The following is a 24,004-nucleotide window of genomic DNA, read 5'->3' on the forward strand; positions in this document are numbered from 1 at the left end:
TCTGGGAGTTTGAAGTCCGGACATCTTTGGACAAGAAAAGACAGCATGGAGAAATATAGCTGATACCATGGTAAGAAACCACGATCAGAGGCAGATCATTTTTATTATTATTCAATCCTCAAAGGAGCCCAGACCAGGGTGTGTCGTACACACTTTGGGGACTCCAAACGTGGCAAAATTTAAGACTTGTGGACATCAACTCCCAGAAATCCTCAGCCAGCTATGGGATTAGCTTCTGGGAGTAGAAGTCCACTTATAGCTGACTGAGGGATTCTGGGAGTAGGAGTCCACTCATATATCGCTGGCTGAAGGATTCTGGGAGTCCACTCATAGCTGGCTGGGGGATTCTGGGAGAAGAAGTCTACTCATATATGGCTGACTGGGGGATTCTGGGAGTAGAAGTCCACTTATATATGGCTGAGGGATTCTGGGAGTAGAGGTCCACTCATATATGGCTGACTGGGGGATTCTGGGAGTAGAAGTCCACTCATATATGGCTGGCTGAGGGATTCTGGGAGTAGAAGTCCACTCATAGCTGGCTGAGGGATTCTGGGAGTAGACGTCCACTCATATATGGCTGGCTGGGGGATTCTGGGAGTAGAAGTCCACTCATAGCTGGCTGAGGGATTCTGGGAGTAGAAGTCCACTCATATATGGCTGGCTAGGGGATTCTGGGAGTAGAAGTCCACTCATGTATGGCTGCTTGGGGGATTCTGGGAGTAGAAGTCCACTCATATATGGCTGGCTGAGGGATTCTGGGAGTAGAAGTCCACTCATAGCTGGCTGAGGGATTCTGGGAGTAGAAGTCCACTCATATATGGCTGGCTGGGGGATTCTGGGAGTAGAAGTCCATTCATAGCTGGCTGAGGGATTCTGGGAGTAGAAGTCCACTCATATATGGCTGGCTAGGGGATTCTGGGAGTAGAAGTCCACTCATGTATGGCTGCTTGGGGGATTCTGGGAGTAGAAGTCCACTCATATATGGCTGGCTGGGGGATTCTGGGAGTAGAAGTCCACTCATAGATTCTGTTGTCCCACCATTCTGGGAGTGGAATTCCGCCCATCTTTAAAGAGCCAAGGTTGAAAAACTGATCAAAATAATCTCCACCGACAGATAGCAAACGAAGAGATCCACCACCACAGGGACAGTTATCAGCAGAATTGTGGTCCCATCGCACCACTCACCTCTCTCTGCTCACTGCAGATCTTACAGAACCAAATGGGCCGTTTGTGGGCACCCGCCGTTTCTATGCCACACTTTGTGCAAACTTTCTGCAGAGAAAGAGAGAAAAATCAATCAATCCAAAACCTGGTGACACCAGTGGGTGGGTGGGTGGGTGGGGAGGCGATCGGGACGTGCGGTAGAAAGCATCAATCTCTAAAATTGACGCAAAGGAAGAAGTTGAAAGCTATAAATATGAATTGCCCCCCCAAAAAGAGATTTCCCCCCAAGTTTCCAGGCGGTCCTCGACTTACGACCACGATCCAGCCCTAAATGTCCATTGCTAAGCAAGGCAGTGGTGGAGTGAGTTTTCCCCCCGTTTTAACAAGCCTTCTTGACACCGTTGTTAAGCGAATCCCTGAACTTGTTAAGTGAATCGTGTGGTCCTTAAGCAAATCTGGTTTCTCCGGGGGAAGCCTGCTGGGAACGTCGCAAAAGAGGATCACGTGACTCCCCCCCCCTGTTACTAGGATGCTACAGCCGTCATAAATATGAACAAGCTGCCAAGTGTCCGAGTTTTGATCACGTGACCATCAGGATGCTGAAGTAGTTGTAAGTCTGAAACGCGGCCATACGTTTTGTTTTTTTACAGGGATGCTATAAGTTTGAATGGTCATTAAACTTTCCAAGCTGCCTTGGTTAACAGCGGAAATTTGGCATTCAATTGTGGTCGTAATTCGAGGACTATTGTAATTGCTTTCTTAACTTCAGATCTGAAGTTTCCTTCTAAATACTGGAACTTCGACCCCCAAAAACATTTTCCCACAATGCACCCGAGGTACCCTCTAGCGGTGGATTTAACTTATTTTTACCACTGGTTTGCACCCCGCGTGCAGGCAGCTTCCGCCCATGCGCCTGGCTTTCCGTGCATGTGCTTTGCTTGCACGAGTTGACTTCCGCGCATGGGATCCCGTTCCAACTGGTACGATGCTCAGCGAAGCATCACGCAGGTGCTCTATGCGCGGAAGCACCGAAGACTTAAAAGACCGGTAAGGAGCTCAGGAGGATGGATGGGCCCTCCAGAGCACCATACCAGAACGGTATCCAGTGCTCCAGGCGGGCTCCGGTACCCCCGTACCGGGGCGTACCGCTTGCAACCCACCACTGGGCTGAGTGCCACCTCTGGTACTCTCTCTCTCAAGACCCTTGTGAGAGTTTCAAATACAGGCAGTCCTCGACTTACAATTGTTCATTTAGTGACAACTGTTCATTTGAAGCTGCAGCGGCAATTTTAAAAAGTGACTTACGGCCATTTTTCACACTTACGACCATTGCAGCATTCCCCAATGATCAGGTGATTTACATTGGAAACCGACTCACATTTATGACCATTGTAGTGTACTGGGGGGGGGCACATGATTCCCCCGTTGTGATCTTCGGACGCGCAAAGCCAATGGGGAAGCCAGATTCACTTAACAACCGGGTCACTAACTGAACGAATGCAGGGATTCACTTAACACCAAACGCGGTGAGAAAAGTGGTAAAATGGGGCAAAACTGACTTAAGTTTTTCACTTAGCAACATAACATCAATCTTGGGCTCAATTGGGGTCGTAAGTGGAGGGCTACCTATATAGGATTTACGGTCACAGACCTTCTCTGGCTTGGAGAGCTGCCAGGCCGACATCTGCAAAACTTGGCAAGGAGTCTCGGAGAGTCACAAACGAATTAAGCGAACTAATGGACTCCTGCAAGCTCCACTCCCCTTTCGCTCCTCTTTTATTTCCTCTGGGAGGGGCCATTCACTGTCCACCTGGGGCCTTACTCCCAAGTGGACCCCTGTTCTTTAGCTCTTCCCTTCGTCTGGCAACTCTGCGCATGCGCACACTGGGAACAGGCTCCAGCTGTTCTTCTGCCTCACTGATGTCTGACTCTGAAGGCAGCTGATAACTGTCAGACGGCCCTGGCCCCTTCTCTGCCTCCGACACAGAGCCCTCCCCAGACTCCAGGACTGGCCCAGGTTCCTCCCCAAACCTCCTCACTGTCGGACTCTGCTGCCAGCTCTGAAGGCTGCTGGCGGGCCACAAAAAAACCCAGAAAGTCCAGAAAAAAGCACTTTTGGGACTGGATGATTGAGAATCTCCCATAGACACACACATTAAAATATAAATTTCGATCACACGCAATCACATTACGGCCAGAACAAACCATCAAGGCAATGTTAGCCTTAGCGGGCCCCGTCTCTTCCCCTCTTCGGATTTCAAGACCAGCCAGAAAAATAAAATAAAATAAAATAAAGACAGACGTTGTTTTTCCCAGCCATCTGGAGAAGCCGAACGAGCCCGCAGGGCAAAGCAATCCAGAAAGATTTCAAAAGAGCTGCGAGGCCCCGAACAGAAGGCATAAAATCAAACGGAGGGCTCCATAAAAAGAGAATTTAAAAAAAAATCAATTCCACATGGCCATCTCCTTTCCACGGCCAGCGGCCGTATTCACGGCAGCCACAGATAGGATGCTGAACCAGCCACAGGAGGTTGAAAAGTGTCAACCTATAGAGTTGAATAGAATTGAAGCCAGAACTGTTTCTCCTGGGTATTTTTGATGGGAAAATGGGGGGTAAAATTACAATACCTAACATTACATATATCAACGGCAAGTAGAATCGTTTTAGCACAGGGCTGGAAACAAACAGATTCAATTAAGTCTTGATTATTAGGGGGGGAAATGTTGTGATACAGGATATAGTCAAATAAAGGAGGGATAATAATACAAATACAATAGCAGAGTTGGAAGGGACCTTGGAGGTCTTCTAGCCCAACCCCCTGCCTAGGCAGGAAACTTTACACCGTTTCAGACAAATGGCTATCCAACATCTTCTTAAAGACTTCCAGTGTTGGGGCATTCACAACTTCTGGAGGCAACTTCTGTTCCACCGATTCATTGTTCTAACTGTCAGGAAGTTTCTCCTCAGTTCTAAGTTGCTTCTCTCCTTGATTAGTTTCCACCCATTGCTTCTTGTTCTGCCCTCAGGTGCCTTGGAGAATAGTTTGACTATTGATAACAACATATATATATATATATATATATATATGTATGTATGTATGTATGTATGTATGTATGTATGTATGTATGTATGTATGTATGTATATTCAGTGTTATTGGAGGATTTTAGAAATAGTAAATGAAATGCCAGTATGTGGTTATGTATTGAATCTTGGTATATTTTATGATGAAGGACGTTTAAACAATTATAGTCAAATGAAAATGGAGGTATGATGATGATGGTAACATGTATAAATATCTGAGTTAAAATACTTGAGTTAATATGAATTATGCTTGATGACTGTGGAAGAGATGCACGAAAGTCTTTTGTAACCAACTGATACACTTTCTACAGGATGTAAAGAAGGAAGATTTTATGTGTTGTGTTTGTTTTGAAAATTAAAAATAAAATAAAAAAACTTTTATATATATAAAAAAGAAATGGACAGAGTGTCTCAGGGGTGGATTCCGGATCCCGTCGCAACCAATACGCTGAGCATGCTGCCGGGCGCCCGCGTCAGGCACGCGCATTGCACATGCATGCCAGGAGTGAGTTCCACCAGATGGGTTCCACCGCATGCCAGTAGCCAGGCGTCCACCACATTAAGGCACACAATGCACACATGCACACTTACTACCCGCGACGTTCCACGATGCTCCAGCTGCTTGGCGGAGTGTCGCGCAAGCGCAATATACTCCATGCATGAGCGCAGAAGCCCCGAACACCTCAAATACCGGTAAGGAGCGCAGCTGGCTGGGTGGGCCCTCCGGAGCACCGTACCGGAACGGTACCTGGTGCTCCTGACAGGCACTGGTACGCCCGTACCAAGTGTACCGATCGTAACCCATCACTGACGCATGCGCAAGTCACCACCCTGTGACATCCAGCTGCTTGGTGGAGGTCGCGCAGGTGCCGCGCACTGTGCTTGTTTCAAAAACAGGTAAGGAACGTGGGCGGGCAGGTGGCGGCTGCTCCCGGCTACTCCCGATACGGCTGTACGGGGCCGTACCGGCCAAAAACCACCACTGGAGTGTCTGGGGAAATGAAGGAGAGGGAAGAATCCAAGTGTTATCAAATTTGGAATCGATGAAATTCCTGGCTTGAGAGTAAACGTGAAACTTAAGGTATAAATGTCAAAAGTATAATATAAAGAGAGTAAAATGTGTAAGAAATATATGATACTGATTTGTGAATAGATGTTACTATAATTTAAATAAGGATATAATTTAGGATGGGGTTACAGAGATAGAACTTTTGGTAAATAGGATTGTTACCAAAAATATTGATACCGATAGGGAAAAGCTGCTAGAAGTGTCAATTTATGTTTGGTCTTTTCTGTTCTGTTTTTTTTTAAATATTGGAAAAAAAATTAATAAATACTATTTATATGTACAAAAAAAAGAAAAGAGTCAACCTGGAGGGGGAGTCTCAGTCAAAAAAGATGTAGGCAAGAAAAATCAAATGAACATGGACAGAAAAAGAGGCTCCAAAGCAGTAACTTTTGAGAATACAGACTAACAGAGTTGGAAGGGACCTTGGAGGTCTTCTAGTCCAACCCCCCTGCTCAGGCAGGAGACCCTACACCGCTTCAGACTAATGGTTATCCAACATCTTCTTAAAAACAACCAGTGTTGGAGCATTCACAACTTCTGAGTCAAGTTGTTCCATTGGTTAATTGTTCTCACTGCCAGGAAATTTCTCCTTAGTTCTAGGTTGCTTCTCTCCTTGATTAGTTTCCACATGTTGCTACTTGCCCTGCCTTGAGGGGTTTTGGAGAATAAGTTGACAAGCTGGACAACTCCAAGGTCTGGGGATCCTGGTGGACAATCACTTAAATGTAAGCCAGCACTGTGCTGCAGCAGCCAAAAAAGCCAACACACTGCTTATGTTTGGTTGCCACGATGTTTTTTAAAAATGTGGAGACTCTAGAAAGAGTGCAGAGAAGAGCAACAAAGAGGATTAGGGGACTGGAGACTAAAACATATGAAGAACAGTTGCAGGAACTGGGTATGTCTAATTTAATGAAGAGAAGGACTAGGGGAGACAGGATAGCAGTCTTCCAATATCTCAGGGGTTGCCACAAAGAAGAGGGAGTCAAGCTATTCTCCAAGGCACCTAAGGGTAGAACAAGAAGCAATGGGTGGAAACTAATCAAGGAGAGAAGCAACTTAGAACTGAGGAGGAAATTCTTGATAGTGAGAACAGTTAATTAATCAACGGAACAACTTAAAAACCAGCCATGAGTGGTTTCTTAAAAACAGATCATGCCAAACCAATCTTATTTCATTCTTTGACAAAGTGACTAAATTAGTAGAGCAGCGAAATGCTGTGGAAATAGTATATTTAGACTTGATGAGGGAATAAATGGGGAACTCATCAAATTTGCAGATGACACCAAGCTGGCAGGAATAGCCAACACTCCAGAAGACAGGCTTAAGATACAGAAGGATCTTGACAAACTTGAACATTGGGCACTATCTAATAAAATGAAATTCAAGGGTGAAAAGAGTCAGGTTCTACATTTAGACAACAAAAATGGAATGCATAATGAAAAATGAAAAGCCAACACAGTTCTAGGCTGCATCAACAGAGGGAGAGAATCAAGATCACGTGAAGGGTTAATACCACTTTATAAGGCCTTGGTAAGGCCACACTTGGAATACAGCATTCAGTTTTGGTCACCACGATGTAGAAAAGATGTGGAGACTCTAGAAAGAGTGCAGAGAAGAGCAAGAAAGAGGATTAGGGGACTGGAGACTAAAACATATGAAGAACGGTTGCAGGAACTGGGTATGTCTAGCTTAAGAGAAAGAAGGACTAGGGGAGACAGGATAGCAGTCTTCCAATATCTCAGGGGTTGCCACAAAGAAGAGGGAGTCAAACTATTCTCCAGGGCACCTGAAGGCAGAACAAGAAGCAATGGATGGAAACTAATCAAGGAGAGAAGCAATTTAGAACTAAGGAGGAATTTCCTGACAGTGAGAACAATTAATCAGTGGAACAGAAGTTGCCTCCAGAAGTTGTGAATGCCCCAACACTGGAAGTCTTTAAGAAGATGCTGGATAGCCATTTGTCTGAAACGGTATAGGGTTTCCTGCCTAGGCAGGGGGTTGGACTAGAAGACCTCCAAGGTCCCTTCCAACTCTGCTATTTGATTGTTCTGTATTACTTCAGCAAGGCATTTGACAAGGTAGACCACAACATACTTCTTGGTAAACTGGTAAGAAAAATGTGAAGAGAGAGCATTTCCACCAGATGGATTTGTAACTGGCTGATCAGCCCTACTCAAGGAGTAGTCCTTGATGGGGTTATGTCTACATGGAGGGAAGTAAGCAGTGGGACACTTCAAACTTCTCTCTCTTAGGCCCAGCACTCTTCAATATCTTCATAAATGACTCAGAGGAGGGAATAGACGGGAACTCATCACATTTGCAATGGATACTAAATTGGCAGGAATAGCTAATACCCTACAACCGTGAGGGCGAACCTATGGCGCGCGGGCCACAGGTGGCACACAAGAGCCATCACTCCAGCTCAGCTCCACTGTGCATGCAACCCAGTGGTGGGTTCCGGAGCCCACGCGCATGCAGCTTACCACCTCCGCGATGCTCCAACTGCTCAGCGGAGCATCATATAGGTGCTGTATGCACCGTGCGCAGAAGCGCAGAAGACTTAAAAGACCGGTAAGGAGCTCAGGCGGGCGGTCCCTTCAGAGCACCGTACCGGAACAGTATCTGGTGCTCCGGGCAGGCTCCGGTACGCCCGTCCCGGGGCGTACCGCCTGCAACCCACCACTGAGGCATGCTTATCTTCTGCCGGCCAGCTTTTTTGGGTCTCTGCTGCACATGCACGGGGGCATGCGGGAGATGTGCCTGCATGCGTGGAGGAGGGGCATACGTGTGGTGGGTGCACACATATGCAGGGTGGGGACACGGAGGGGTTGCATGTGCATTTGTGGGGTTTGCGCATGAATGTGCGGTGGGGCGTATGCGGGGGTTCATGCGTACATGCATGGGTGGTGGTGGGAGCACGAGGGGCCATGTGCATGCACAGGGGTGGGGGGCACATAGGGGGTCACACGCACCAACGGGGAGGGTCGTGCACCCATTGCATTATGGGTGCGTGCGTGCCCACTTTTGTCACGCGGTGACGAAAAAGTTAGCCATCGCTGCCCTAACAGTACAAGTAGTCCTCAACTTACAACAGCTCATTTAATGACAATTCAAATTGACAACGGCACTGAAAAACATGACTTACGACCGTTTTTCCCCACTTACGACGCTTGTACCACCACCATCACCCCATGGTCATGTGATCAAAATTCAGACGCTTGGCAACTGCTTCACACTTATGACCACGCACTGCTGAGTCCCAAGGTCATATCAATGGGGAAGCCAGATTCACTTAACAACTGGGTTACTAACTTTATCAACTGAAGTGATTTGCTTAATGACCGGGGCAATAAAGGTCGTACAGTGGGGCGAAACTCACTTAACAAATGTCTCGCTTAACAACAGATATTTTGGGCCCAATTTTGGTTGTTAAGTCGAGGACTACCTACATGCTTCAAAAGGCTCTCCTCCCTCACTGGGTTCCCCAGCAGGAAGGTAAAACAAGATATAGGTAGTCCTCGGTTTATGACAACTGTGGAGAACAGAACTTCCATTGGTAAGCAAAGAAGTGGTTAAGCAAATCAGGTCCAATGTAACCCCCCCTTGTTGCTGAGGTTGTTAAGCGAATCACTGCCGTTGTTAAGCAAATCACATGGTTGTTGTGGTTTTGGGGTTTTTTTTCATGCTTTATTTGTTTTATTTCTATTACTTTCCATTTCCATCAAACATGCTGAGACTCTAGAAAGAGTGCAGAGAACAGCAACAAAGAGGATTAGGGGACTGGAGGTAAAACATATGAAGAACGGTTGCAGGAACTGGGTATGTCTACTTTAATAGAAAGAAGGACTAGGGGAGACATGATAGCAGTCTTCCAATATCTCAGGGGTTGCCCCAAAGAAGAGGGAGTCAAACTATTCTCCAAGGCACCTGAGAGTAGAACAAGAAGCAATGGGTGGAAACTAATCAAGGAGAGAAGCAACTTAGAACTGAGGAGAAACTTCCTGACAGTTAGAACAATTAATCAGTGGAACAGAAGTTGCCTCCAGAAGTTGTGAATGCCCCAACACTGGAAGTCTTTAAGAAGATGCTGGATAGCCATTTGTCTGAAAAGGTATAAGGTTTCCTGCCTAGGCAGCGGTTTGGACTAGAAGACCTCCAAGGTCCCTTCCAACTCTACTATTGTATTTTATTGTATAAACAGTGTGTGATCTGGGCACAGTTATTTAAACAGTTATAATTCATATTATAACTTATAACAGTTATAATTTGTTATTATATTCATCACAATAATGTTAATAATATAACTATATATTAATATGATTGCAATAATACATATCATCTTCATCTACCTCCACATTAACATTTCCTCTTTTTATATCTCCTCCTTCCTAACTTCTGTTTCTGCTTCTATTGTCTAATCCCTGATAAAATACATCCCATTTCAAAAAAATATTCAGTTTCTTCTTTATCCTTAATAATGAGCGTTAATCTGTCCATTTCTGTGCATTCTAGTATTTCCTTAATTACATCCTCATCTGACAAGAGTCTCATCATTTTTCCATTGTTGTGCAAATACTATTCTGGCTGCAGTTAATATATGTAAAACCAGATATATAGTCTTTATGTCATGTTTTTCTGGTAGAATCCCCAGCTGAAAATATCTCTGGTTTCAAGTCTATATGCTGCTTTATCATTTATTTTCCAACCAAGTGTGTATTTTCATCCAATACTTTTTAGCTTTGGGGCAAGTCCACCACATATGATAGTATGAACCCAATGGGTGATTACACTTCCAATATTTGGCAGTTCTATCTTTATACATTTTGGCCAATCTTGCCTTGGCAAAATGCCATCTGTAAAACATTTTGTACACATTTTCTTTATATGCAGTTGACATAGTCAATTTAACAATTCTATCCCATCGTTTCTACCGGTTATCTCATTCTATTGCATGTCCAAAGTTTTTTGGTTTGGTTCTGCAACCCAACAAGACAGACAGAGACTTCAGAGGATAATCAGAAGTGCAGAAAAAACAATTACAGCCAACCTGCCTTCCATTGAGGACTTGTGCACTGCACGAGTCAAAAAGAGGGTTGGGAAAATATCTACAGACCCCTCACATCCTGGACATAGATTGTTTTAACTCCTACCCTCAAAACGACGCTATAGGGCACTGCACACCAAGACAACTAGACACAAGAACAGTTTCCCCCCCCCCCGAAAACCATCACTCTGCTAAACAAATAATTCCCTCACCACTATCTAACTATTCACTAAGTCTGCATTACTATTAATCTTCTCATCGTTCCTATCCCCCATCTCCTCCCACTTATGGCTGCAGGACTGTGACTTTGTTGCTTGTATCCTTAAGATTTATATCAATATTGTTTCCTGATTGCTTATTTGTACCCTATGACTATCATTAAGTGCTGTACCTTATGATTCTTGACTAATGTATCTTGTCTTTTTACGTACATGGAGAGCATCTGCACCAAAGACAAATTCCTTGTGTGTCCAATCAGACTTGGCCAATAAAGAATTCTATTCTATTCTATTCTTCTTGATGAATGCATTTTATTCTCCTTATGTACACTGAGAGCATCTCCACCAAAGACAAATTCCTTCTGTGTCCAATCACACTTGGCCAATAAAGAATTCTATTCTATTCTATTCTATTCTATTCTTCTTGATGAATGTATTTTATTCTCCTTATGTACACTGAAAGCATCTGCACCAAAGACAAATTCCTTCTGTGTCCAATCACACTTGGCCAATAAAGAATTCTATTCTATTCTGAATTCAATTCAATTCTTCTTGACAATGTATTTTATTCTCCTTCTGTACACTGAGAGCATAAGCACCAAAGACAAATTCCTTGTGTGTCCAATCACACTTGGCCAATAAAGAATGTTATTCTATTCTATTCTATTTAGCCCAGGCAATCATTGTCTCCTTTACCTGCTCACTTTCAAGGTTAATACTTAGTATATAACAATATGTCACTTTTTTCAGTGCCGTTGCAAAGTCGAACGTTACTAAATGAATCATCATCATCTCCTTTAAAATGACCCCATAAGCCCTTGTGGGTTGGAGTCGTTGTTCTGACTGAGGCCTCCCAAGATCATGAAGCCGACTCCTCGTCCCAATAAAACCCCTTTTATTTAGGTTAACATGAATTCCTCTGCAGCAAAGTCCCGGCCATCAGTCTTTCAAGAGATTTCACAACCACAGACCTTTATCAGGCTTGGAGAGCTGCCAGGCCGATATCTTCTAAACTCCATGCTGTAGCAGCAATTCCTTGGCAAGAAGTCAGGAAGAGATCTTCACCCTAATGAATAGAACTAATTGTCTCCTGCAAACTCCACTCCCCTTTCGCTCCTCTTTATTCCCTCTGGGAGGGGCCATTCACCGTCTACCTGTGGCTTTACTCCCGAGTCGGCCCTTGTTCCTTAGCTCCTTCCCTTCTCCTGACAGCTATGTGCATGCACACATCAGGAATAGGCTCCAGCTGTTCTTCTGCCCCACTGATCTCCGACTTTGAAGGCAGCTGATAACTGCCGGACGGCTCTGGCCCTCTCTCTGCTTCCGACACAGAGTCCTCGTCCGAGCCTTCCCCAGACTCCAGAACTGGCCCATGTTCCTCCCCAACCTCCTCACTGTCTGACTCTGCCACCAGCTCCGCTGGCCACTGCCAGGCCACAACAGTCGTGGGCAACTGAATGGAACTGAGTGTTTACTGGCCGGATGCCCTTCCTGTCACCAATGCGGAATTTTATTCAGCAGATATAGCCTCATCGTGCCCAGAGAGAGAAATATCGCAGCCTCTACCTCGGATCGAACTTACAGCCTTCTGATTGTGAGGCGGGAGCTTCACCAGTTGGCCACCGCACCCCTTGGCTGCTAAACGAATGGCTGCCATGAAAGCGAATTCATTTGAGCTTACTGAGTGATTTTTATTTTATTTTTTGTCCTCTCCTTCCAGCACCCAAATTCCACTTTTCTAATTTTGCTTATTATCTCGGCGAAAAATACGATCGGGCTAAATTGCATTTGGACACCAAGCCTTCCCCCTTGTGGAGCTGATAAAATTGGCAAACCCATTAACGTGCTTCTCCTTTGTCATTTACTTATAAAACACACAACACACACTACAGTATTTTTTTAAAAAACCTTGCCATATCACCCAGGAAACAGGTTTCCCCCCCCCCCATTCAGAAAGGCCGAGACAGAGAAGAATAAATAAATATAAATAGATAAATAACATTTCAGCGGAGATTATTGACAGTTAATTAAAATACCAATTTTTGTTTTAATAGAAAGCCTGGGGGAATCCTCAAAAATGTTAATTTTAACAGTTCAAAGGGAGAACCAAGAATAATTAGAAGGCCGTTAATCTATAGCCTAAATTAACTGCAGAATGCTTTGATTGATATTGCTTGTCAGAAGGTGGGAGGGGTGGAGCAGGAAGAGGCATAGGAGAATAGCTAGAAGACCAGCTCGTCCATCTGTTGGACTACAAATCCCATCATTCCACAACTGCAGGGAACTACAGGTCGCCTTCAACTTGCAAGCCATTTGTTTAGGGACCACTTAATGTTACAACAGCACTTCCGGAAAGTGACTTATTGCTGTTTGATACCTGAAGCCAGTGAGTGGGGGGAAGGTTTTTTTTTTTTTTACCTTTTTGCAGTCTTGGCAAAATACCGCCGTGCTCCCCAAAAACCCCAGGCCTTCCCCGCAGAGCAGGCACTGGGACGATCCGTTCCCCAGGACATTTTTCTGCATGTTCTCGAGCCGTTCCACCAGCCGCCTGCAAGGCAGAGAGACTCGGTCAAAAGAGGCGCCGAACGCAGCTGCCAAATCGAACCGAAGGCCCCAAAATTCCTCGGCATTCCCCCACTGGGATTCTAAGGGAGGACTTTCATTCAGATTAGAGATTGTTAACAGAGTTGGAAGGGACCTTGTAGGTCATCTAGTCCAACCCCATGCCCAAGCAGGAGACCCTTCCCCATTTCTGACCAATGGGAGTCCAGTCTGTTCCTGAAAGCTTCCAGTGATGAGACTCTCACAGCTTCTATTCTGTTCTGTTCTGTTCTACTCTACTCTTTAACAGATTAACAGAGTTGGAAGGGATCTTGTAGGTCATCTAGTCCAACCCCACGCCCAAGCAGGAGACCCTACACCATTTCTGACAAAGAGCAGTCCAGTCTCTTCTTGAAAGCCTCCAGTGGTGAAGCTCCCAAAACTTCCGAAGGAAACTTCTGTTCCATGGGTTGATTGTTCTCACTGTCAGAAAGTTCCTCCTTATTTCCAGGTTGACCAAGCTCTCCTTGATGAGTTTCCATCCCTTATTCCTTCTCTGGCCTTCGGGTGCCTTGGAGAATAGCTTGACCCCCTCCTCTCTGGGGCAGCCCCTCAAATATTGGAAGATGTTATCCTGTCTCCTCTGGTGGTCCTTATCTTCCCTAGACTAGCCAGGCCACTTCCAGCAACTATTCTTCATATTACAGATGAACAAGAGTTGGAAGGGACCTTGGAGGTCATCTAGTCCAAGCAGGAGACCCTACACCATTTCTGACAGATGGCAGTCCAGTCTCTTCTTGAAAGCTTCCAGTGGTGGAAGCTTTCAATTCTAGAAATTGAATAAAGTCCCAAAACTTCCGAAGGCAACTTCTGTTCCATGGGTTGATTGTTCTCACTGTCAGGAAATTTCTCCTGGCCTTCGGGAGCCTTGGAAAATAGCTTGACCCCCTTCCTCCTCTCTGTGGCAGCCCCTCAAATATTGGAAGACTGCTCTCCTGTCTCCCCTGGTCCTTCTCTTCACTAGACTAGCCATGCCCAATTCCTGCAACCGTTCTTCATATGTTTTATCCTCCAGTCCCCTAATCCTCTCGGTTGCTCTTCTCTGCACTCTTTCTAGAGTCTCAACATCCTTTTTATAGTGTGGTGACCAAAACTGGATGCAGTACTCTAAGTGTGGCCTTACTAAGGCTTTATAGAGTGGTGTTAGTACCTCCCTTGATCTTGATTGCATCCCTCTGTTAATGCAATTTAGGATTGCATTGGCTTTTGGAGGGGGGGGGGCTATTGGGTAAGCCCTGCAAGGTAGTCTACTCAAAACTGCACACCCGGGATCGCTAACACTATCTTGAGTGTGAGATTGCGTGAGCAGAGTCTCATAAATCTGAAGATACAAGGTAATACTTGACTTGCGACCACAATTGTGGCCAAAATATCTATAGGTAGTCCTCGACTTACAATCTTGCTCAGCAAAGCCATCAATCCAGGGATGGGAGACCACAAAGAAATCCCAGAGATATAGTCAATAGTCGAAAATTAAAAGAAGGAAAAAAAAAGGGAAATCTCAGGAAACTATAATAGTTAGTCCTCGGTTTACAACCGTTCGATTAGTGACCGTTCGAAGTTACAGTGGCAATGAAAAAAGTGACAGGACCATTTTTCACACTTATGACCGTCGCAGCTTCCCCATGGTCATGTGATCAAAATTCAGACGCTTGGCAACTGACTCGCATTTACGACGGTTGCAATGTCCCCCTTTGACACATTTTGACAAACAAAATCAAAAGGGGAGCCAGATTCACTTAGCAACTGGGTTATTCGTTTCACAACTGCAATGACTCACTTAACAAACGTGGCAAGGAAAAGTCATAAAACGGGACAAGACTCACTTAACGAATTTCTCACTTCGCAGCATAAAAGGCCGCGCCTGTATTCCCAAGTGAGACAATTGCTAAGGGAGCTTTGCCCCATTTTACAACCTTTCTTGCCGGAGTCGTTAAGCGAATCACTGCAGTTGTTTTAAGTTTGGAACGCGGTTGTTAAGCGAATCGGGCTTCCCCACTGACTTTGCTGGCCAGAAGAAGCAAAAAGGGATCATGTGACACGCACACACACCCAGGACACTGCAACGGTCATAAATATGAAACAGTTGGCTGGGGTCTGAATTTGGATCATTTGACCATCAGTAAGTGCAATGGTCACAAAGGTGAAAAATTGTCATACGTTGCTTTTTTCCATGCTGTTGTAACTTCAGTCACTAAACAAACTGTTGTAAGTCGAGGACTATCTGTACACACCTGGCATAGTCATTCGGTGATCTGTTTAATGACCTCCAGGACTTACAACTGTAATTTGGGGCTTAATTGCAGTCATACAATACAATACAATAGCAGAGTTGGAAGGGACCTTGGAGGTCTTCTAGTCCAACCCCCTGCCTAGGCAGGAAACCCTATACCGTTTCAGACAAATGGCTACCCAACATCTTCTTAAAGACTTCCAGTGTTGGAGAATTCACAACTTCTGGAGGCAACTTCTGTTCCACTGATTCATTGTTCTAACTGTCAGGAAGTTTCTCCTCAGTTCTAAGTTGCTTCTCTCCTTGGTTAGTTTCCACCCATTGCTTCTTGTTCTACCCTCAGGTGCCTTGGAGAATAGCTTGACTCCCTCTTCTTTGTGGCAACCCCTGAGATATTGGAACAATGCTATCATGTCTCCCCTGGTCCTTCTTTCTATTAATCATAATTTGATGACAACTTGTGTTTGAATAAAAGTTGCATTAGGAAGAATATACAGAACTGCAATTATGCTAAAGTGCAAAAACGGTATTATAGGGTTTTCTGCCTGAGCAAGGGGTTGGACTAGAAGACCTCCAAGGTCCCTTCTAACTCTGTTATTCTGCTTTCCTTCCTTCCTTCCTTCCTTCCTTCCTTCCTTCCTTCCTTCCTTCCTTCCTTCCTTCCTTCCTTCCTTCCATCTCTGAAGGTTTTCAAGAAGAGATTGGCCAGCCATTTGTCTGAAATAGCGTATAGGGTTTCCTGCCTGAGCAGAGGGTTGGACTAGAAGACCTCCAAGGTCCCTTCCAACTCTGTTATTCTGCTATCCTTCCTTCCTTCCTTCTCTCCTTCCTTCCTTCCATCCATCTCTGAAGGTTTTCAAGAAGAGATTGGCCAGCCATTTGTCTGAAATAGTGTATAGGGTTTCCTGCCTGAGCAGGGGGTTGGACTAGAAGACCTCCAAGGTCCCTTCCACCCGTTATTCTGTTAATTATTTATTGAAACTGTCCATGGTACACGGTTTTCTTTTGCATTGTGTTACATTCACTCACTTTTTTTTTTTAAAAAAAAGCATTTTTCCATGAGTGTTTTTTCTTCCTTGTCTTTGACAACGTATATGTTTTTATCCTAATTATCTTTGTTTTGTTTTCTTTGACAATCCCTTTATCCCAACGATCTCGGCTTTCTTTTCCCTTTTTTGTCATTGTTTTGAAAGCAATTATATATATATATATATATATATATTTTTAAAAAAAAAAAACACAGTCCTTCCTCCTAACCCAGGCAATGTAAGGCTGCAGCAGATAAGCATCTGTCTTCATTCTCCAATTCACACAGGCGTGTGCAACGCACGGCTTTAAGCACCATCGGTGAATGTGCAACACTTTTACGGCTTACTTCTCCCAGGCCACAACTAATAATCTCTGCTACTTTCCTCAAATCCCTTCTGCCCGATTTAATGCCACCGACCTTGAAAGTTAAAAGGTTTGCAAATCCTTTAGCAGACAGATAAAAGAGATAAATAGCTTTCATCCAAAAACCCAGACAATGACAAAAGTTATGAGGGACTGGGTTTTTTTTAAAAAAAAAATCTGTTGGTATAGTTTTAAATTCCAGCTAGGAAAACGGTGGTAATGGACTCGGCCCCACCACGAAATTCAAAGTCACTTTATCCTCGACCAAAACACAATTTCTCAGGAACTTAAGAAAGGAGAAAAGAATACGCTCCCGAGGTTGTAATTCTTTTTTGGAACTGCCATCCCGGCTGCAATTTATATTTTAAAAAAAAGGCTCGAAGAATGCAGAGCATTAACACAGCAGGATTATTATCTCAATTATTTCCAGAAGGTGGAAAACCGGCTTACAAAACAGTCTCTGCCCATTTATCTTTCAACCAGACAAGCTGATGACCTGTTGGCTCATCCATTAAAAAGATGATGTGACTAGAATGAACAGTTAAGAGTTTTAGCTGTATATGTTTTCGTAGATTTTCACGGGCGTAGGTATGCTGGTCTTGTTGTACTCGGGCCTTTTCCCGTGTAAGGTTGAGATTGTCTTTTGGCAACGTTTCGGTGAGGTCGAGGTTCGGGTCCAAAACACCAGCCTGAAGATGGCAAGTGAGACCTCGCCGAAACGTTGCCAAGACAATCTCAATCTCATATGGGGAAAGACCCGAATACAACAAGACCAGCATGCATATATATATATATATATATGTGTGTGTGTGTGTGTGTGTGTGTGTGTGTGTGTGTGTTGTATTTGTACTGATAAATAAATAAAGGGAGACTAGTATAGATCTATTTCGAGCTAATTAGCTCTCATCAGCTAGCCATACCCTTACTGGGATTTGAACCTGGGCTGTATTATATCTTAGGCAGGAGTCTTAGCCACTAAGGCTCGCCTCCTTATCAGTTGAGCCGGGGAAATAGGTATGTATTTGTGTTACAACCCCTGGTATGCCTAAATATGGGAGGAAGGTCACTACTCCCTCTTTCTGTCCTTCGGCTCATCACAGAAGACCATGCAGGCAGAAAACCATATTCTTATTTTTAATGTTGCCTTTTTATATTTGTGTTGTGTTTGTACTGATAAATAAATAAAGGGAGACTAGTATAGATCTATTTCGAGCTAATTAGCTCTCATCAGCTAGCCATACCCTTACTGGGATTTGAACTTGGGCTGTATTATATCTTAGGCAGGAGTCTTAGCCACTAAGCTAATAATATATATATTGTGTCACAACCCCTGGTATGCCCAAATATGAGAGGGAATACACTGCTTCCCTTTTCTGTCTTTCGGCTCACTCCAGGAGACCATCCAGGCAGAAAACCATATTTTTAATGTTGCTTTTGTTACATTTGTGTTGTATTTGTATTTGTCCCCTTATTTATTTATCAGCACAAATACAACACACACACACATATATATATATACAGACACACACACATATATATGCAGATGGATGGATGGATGGATGGATGGATGGATGGATGGATGGATATAGATAAATAGATAGATAGATAGATGATAGATAGATAGATAGATAGATAGATAGATAGATAAATATGTAAAGATAAAGGTTTCCCTCGAACATATGTGCTAGTCATTCCCGACTCTAGGGGACGGTGCTCATCTGTTTCTAAGCCGAAGAGCCAGCGCTGTACGAAGACGTCTCCGTGGTCATGTGGCCGGCATCACTAAACGCCAAAGGCGCACGGAATGCTCTTCCCTTCCCACCAAAGGGGGTCCCTATTTTTCTACTTGCATTTTTACGTGCTTTCGAACTGCTAGGATGGCAGAAGCTGGGGCAAGTAATGGGAGCTCACTCTGTTACGCGGGATTCAAACCGACCAACTGCCGACCTTTCTGATCAACAAGCTCAGTGTCTTAGTCACTGAACCACTAGGTCCCTTTTAGATAGATAGATCGATAGATAGCTAGATTGATCAATCGATCGATCCATAGCTACATAGATAGATAAGATCTGTTTGTGTCTGTATATAGGGCTGGCCTGCGGAGCTTCTCCCAGCGCACTTGGGCCAGCACAGGGCCCCCCGACATGAGTGACATTGAGATGGCCACGCCGACCCCGGCCGTCAAACACAACCCTGATGTGGCCCTCAATTAAATCGAGTTTGACACCCCTGATATAGATGATGGATGGATGGATGGATGGATAAATAGACAGAGATAGAGGAAGAGACAGAGACAGACAGACACCAGTAGGTAGATACTGATAGGTAGGTGGGTAGGTAGGTAGGTAGGTAGGTAAGTAGAGATAGAGAGATGAGATGAGATGAGATGGATGCATGCATTAACAGATATATAGATGGATAGATGATGATGATGGAGGGATGGATGAATGAGGGATGGAAGGAATAGATAGATACAATACAATACAATAGTAGAGTTGGAAGGGACCTTGGAGGTCTTCTAGTCCAACCCCCTGCCTAGGCAGGAAACCCTATACAGTTTCAGACAGATGGCTATCCAACATCTTCTTAAAGACTTCCAGTGTTGGGGCATTCACAACTTCTGGAGGCAACTTCTGTTCCACGGGTTAATTGTTCTCACTGTCAGGAAGTTTCTCCTCAGTTCTAGGTTGCTTCTCTCCTTGATTAGTTTCCACCCATTGCTTCTTGTTCTACCCTCAGGTGCCTTGGAGAATAGTTTGACTCCCTAGATAGATGATAGATAGATAGATGGATGGATGGATGGATGGATGGATGGATGGATGGATGGATGGATGATAGATAGATGGAAAGATAAATGGAAAGATAATGATAAATGAAAGAGAGATAGAAAGATATAGGGGATGGGTGGATGGATGGATGGATAAATAGGCAGAGATAGAGAGAGGGAGGAAGAGATGGAGAGAAAAAGAGAGAGATAGAAAGAGAGAAGAGAGACAGACAGACAGACAGACAGACAGACAGACAGACAAATACCCAATTCTCTTCTGCTCGATGATGTCCAGCTTCTCGGCTCTTCGGATGACCGCCAGAATGACCTCCATTTCTTTCGAATCCAGAGCTTGCATCTTCCTCTGACGGTCCGTTTGGAAAGTGTGCACTGACCATCCGGTGTGAAGCCTGCAAAGGAAGCAAACCAGTTTTGAATTTTTTTTCAGCCCATCAGGAGTTCTGAGTCTTTAAAGGCAGCGTTTGCATATCTAAACGCAGCTTGCCACAAATTTTATTTTTATGATCATTTTTAGGGTTTTCAATTGGTCTAGAATGGGATGGGGTCTCCTGCTTGAGCAGGGGGTTGGACTAGAAGACCTCCAAGGTCCCTTCCAACTCTGCTATTCTATTAAAACCACTGCAGCATTCCCAATTATGGTTACATCATCAAAATTCAGACGGTGGACAACTGGCATGTACTTATGATAGTTGTGGGGTGGCCTGCCAGCAGAGCTGGCAGCATATTCGGACAGTGAGGAGGTTGGGGAGGAACATGGGCCGGTCCTGGAGGCCGGGGAAGGCTCGGATGAGGGTTCTGCATCGGAGGCAGAGATGGGGCCGAGGCCATCTGGCAGTGATCAGGTGCCTACAGAACCAGACAGCAGTGAGGCAGAGGAGCAGCTGAAGTCTGTTCCCATTGTGCGCATGCGCAGAGCTGCCAGAAGAAAAGAACAACTCAGAAATCGGGGTCGACTTGGGAGTAAAGCCACAGGTGTAAGGTGAATGGCCCCTCCCAGAGGAAATAAAAGAGGATCGAAAGGGGAGTGGGCTTTTGCAGGAAACAATTCCTTTGTTCGGTCATTAGATTCGTTTCAGGAGTGTGAAGATCTGTCCGTGAATCTCAGAGACTCTGTGCCCAGCCTTTCCCTGCACAGCACCTCCTTTGGGAAATATTTGCATGGCAGCTTTCCAAGATAGATAAGGTCTGTGGTCCTAAATATTCCTTTGAAAGACTGTTTGCCAGGCCTGGCTGAAGGTGAACGAGAGGAATTCACATTCATTTAATAAAAGGAGTTTTGTCGGGACCAGGACTCTGCCTCGTGCTTTTTGGGGGAAGCCTCGGTCAGAATAAGTTGCAATGTCCCAGGATCATGTGATCCCCTTTTGTGACCTTCTGACAAGCAAAGCCAGATTCACTTAATGACTGTGGCAAAAAGGTAGTAAAATGGGGCGAAACTCACTTAACAAACTCGCTTAGCAGGGGATATTTTGGGCTCAATTGTTGTCATAACTCGAGGACTACCTGCCAGGCCGTCTCCATCATCACACCTTATAATCTAAGTTCTACAAGCACGATTCCATAAAGGAATAAGAAAAATTTTCGATTATGATCATGACTGATTAAAAGGATGGGGAAAAAATTACGGATCCACCTACTTGGCACGGAGGGCCAGGTGTCGGTCATTGGGGCATACCCACTGGTCATTCCCATTGCCAAAAATGGTTTCCGCCATGGATCGGTCAGCTCTGGGCCTGCAGAAAATAGTCAAACCTGCAGAGAGAGAGAGAGAGAGAAAGGAATTATTTTGGAGAAAAAGTGATTTTTAGAATAAAATAGAATGAATGAGCCGGAAGGGACCTCAGGGGTCTTCTAATCTAGCCCCCTGCTCAAGCAGGAGAACCTATACCATTTCAGACAAGTGGCTGTCCTGAAGCCTCCAGGGGGCAAAAAACAGTCCAACACACAAACCGGGAGTTCATTCCCTACTAAGCAAGACAGTAGTTGAGTTTTGACCCCTTTTTCGACCTTTCTGCTACAGTTGCTAAGTGAATCACTGCAATGGTTAAGTTAGTAACATGGTTTGTTAAGCTGTTAAGATACAGCCTGTTGCGCCTTAAAATGGCTTCTACTGTACAGGACAGTGGAGTTGCCATGGTAATGGCTTCACAGTACTCCACAAGGGGGCTCTCTCTGGTAAGGGTTAGGGTTAGGGTTAGGAATGCAAGCTAACGGTTGGGTCAGCAATATATAAACCATGATGGTAGTACTGTAGCTTTAAGTACTGCCGTAAAATGTGATTGGTTGCTGTTACCTCAAGCAGCCATAAGAGGGAGCCAGAATGACTGTTAGCTCTCTGTTAGATGCTGATCGGTGAATACTGCTTGTTAGACTATTGTGAGTTACTGTGAGTTTTGCTACTGTTAGCGACTTTGTGTGCTGAATTGATTGTATGATACTGGACTGTGTTCGATGGATAACTGACTGACTGAACCGTGTGCAAATTGAACTCTGAATACCTCTATTTTCCACGAAAGTAAAAGCTTATTTAAACTGCAGTGTCTCTGTATGCTGGTTTGTGTGTTCTTCCATACCACTCCCATTACGCTTCTCTGTACACTCGCTCTTCTAACGGGGAGCTTACCTAACAGTTAAGGTTCCAACATTAATCTAATTAATGTTTCTAATTTCTAATCCAACATTAGAAATTACGTTTGGTCCGGAGTTCAGACATTTTCCTCCTATAAATAAATACCCGAGTAGCAACGCCGGGTTATCGGCTAGTTTTTGATAAAGAAAAAGGCAAACATGGTTGAAAAGCCAATTTTCCTGCCTCTTCAAGGCCGGTTTCTGCCCAACTGCCTCACCTGAGCAGCATCGGAAAATACAAATAGCTTGTCCTTGGCCCCTTTTGCAGACAGGAAATAGCACATTTTCCAGTCGATTCTGTTCCCAGGGTGAAAAAGGCTCCATTCTGGCAGTCGGAAGGAGGGGAGGGGATCTCAGCCCATGATTCCCAGCACCAATTGTGCACCCCTCCATCAGACAGAACCAAAACAGGGGGACTGAGCTACTTACAATATTTAGAATTTAAAACAATCCTGGCAACTTTAAGATGAGTGTACTTCCACTCCCAGAATTCCCCAGCCAGAATGCTTTAAGATGGACGGACTTTCACTCCCAGAATCCCCCAGCCAGAATGCTTCCACTCCCAGAATTCCCCAGCCAGAATGCTTTAAGAGGGATGGGCTTCCACCCCAAGAATTCCCCAGCCAGCAGGCTTTAAGAGGGGTGGGCTTCCACTCCCAGAATTCCCCAGCCAGAATGCTTTAAGAGGGGTGGACTTCCACTCCCAGAATTCCCCAGCCAGAATGCTTTAAGAGGGATGGGCTTCCACCCCAAGAATTCCCCAGCCAGAATGCTTTAAGAGGGATGGACTTCCACTCCCAGAATTCCCCAGCCAGAATGCTTTAAGAGGGGTGGACTTTCACTCCCAGAATTCCCCAGCCAGAATGCTTTAAGAGGGATGGACTTCCACTCCCAGAATTCCCCAGCCAGAATGCTTTAAGAGGGATGGACTTCCACTCCCAGAATTCCCCAGCCAGAATGTTTAAGAGGGGTGGGCTTCCACTCCCAGAATTCCCCAGCCAGAATGTTTAAGAGGGGTGGACTTCCACTCCCAGAATTCCCCAGCCAGAATGCTTTAAGAGGGATGGACTTCCACTCCCAGAATTCCCCAGCCAGAATGCTTTAAGAGGGGTGGGCTTCCACTCCCAGAATTCCCCAGCCAGAATGCTTTAAGAGGGGTGGACTTTCACTCCCAGAATTCCCCAGCCAGCATGCTTTAAGATGGACTTTGAATCCCAAAATTCCCTAGGCCACATAGGTTAGGAAACACTGGTCAAAACCTACAAGAGAAGGACAGACTAACTTCCCAACCCATCTTAGCTGTCGTAGCAAGGGACAATGGAGGGGAGGAAGCCTTCCATTTCGAATTCGGTGCCCAGCTTATTTCCCTAAAAAGCCCTCTGCCCGTGGAAAACAAAATCACACAAGGTTGTAGTCCTCATGAGAGTGCAGTGCAGGCTTTAGAGGGTGCAGGCGGGGTGGTTAGATGGTTTCATCTTGAGGGAGAAACTGGCAGAATTCTCCACAGCTTCTTATTACTGTCATTATTTTACCACCAATTTTAACACAGTAAGCTGCCCAGTGTCACCTTGTGGTTGAGATAGGTGGCATATAGATCTATATATATATATAAGTGTGTGTGTATGTATTTGTGTGTTCCAGCATAACTCTGGAACGCCTCGAGCAATTTCAACCAAACTTGGTACACAGATGACTTACTCTCTGGAAATAAATACTGTGGAGGTAAAATACCCCTAACACCCCTGGGGGGGGGGGTGTCCGTGTATGTGTGTGTGCTTGTGGGT

At 44.9% G+C, this 24,004-nt stretch overlaps 1 protein-coding gene and 1 long non-coding RNA gene across 3 annotated transcripts in view; one reads left to right on the plus strand and one right to left on the minus strand.

Moving 5' to 3' along the window:
* The window catches only part of LOC309388304, a 276,665-nt gene that overhangs the window by 185,672 nt on the left and 66,989 nt on the right, over positions 1-24,004 (plus strand). The gene's annotated exons all lie outside the window — the stretch shown is intronic.
* Positions 1-24,004, minus strand: part of RPH3AL (rabphilin 3A like (without C2 domains)) — a 41,162-nt gene that overhangs the window by 11,421 nt on the left and 5,737 nt on the right. Inside the window, exons 1-5 of one of the 2 annotated variants that reach the window (XM_081945490.1) lie at positions 22,439-22,463; positions 21,230-21,344; positions 19,838-19,981; positions 12,997-13,126; positions 1,186-1,272 (exon numbers count right to left, since the gene is read on the minus strand). In XM_081945490.1, the coding sequence (XP_081801616.1) occupies positions 1,186-1,272; positions 12,997-13,126; positions 19,838-19,981; positions 21,230-21,306 (438 nt within the window). In that variant the 5' untranslated portion in view covers positions 21,307-21,344; positions 22,439-22,463. Of the gene's footprint in view, positions 1-1,185; positions 1,273-12,996; positions 13,127-19,837; positions 19,982-21,229; positions 21,345-22,438; positions 22,464-24,004 lie in introns of those variants that run through there. The other variant, XM_081945489.1, reaches the window with a different exon arrangement.

Source organism: Natrix helvetica, assembly GCF_964273705.1.
Source record: "Natrix helvetica genome assembly, chromosome: 2".
Classification (NCBI taxonomy): Eukaryota; Metazoa; Chordata; class Lepidosauria; order Squamata; family Natricidae; genus Natrix; species Natrix helvetica.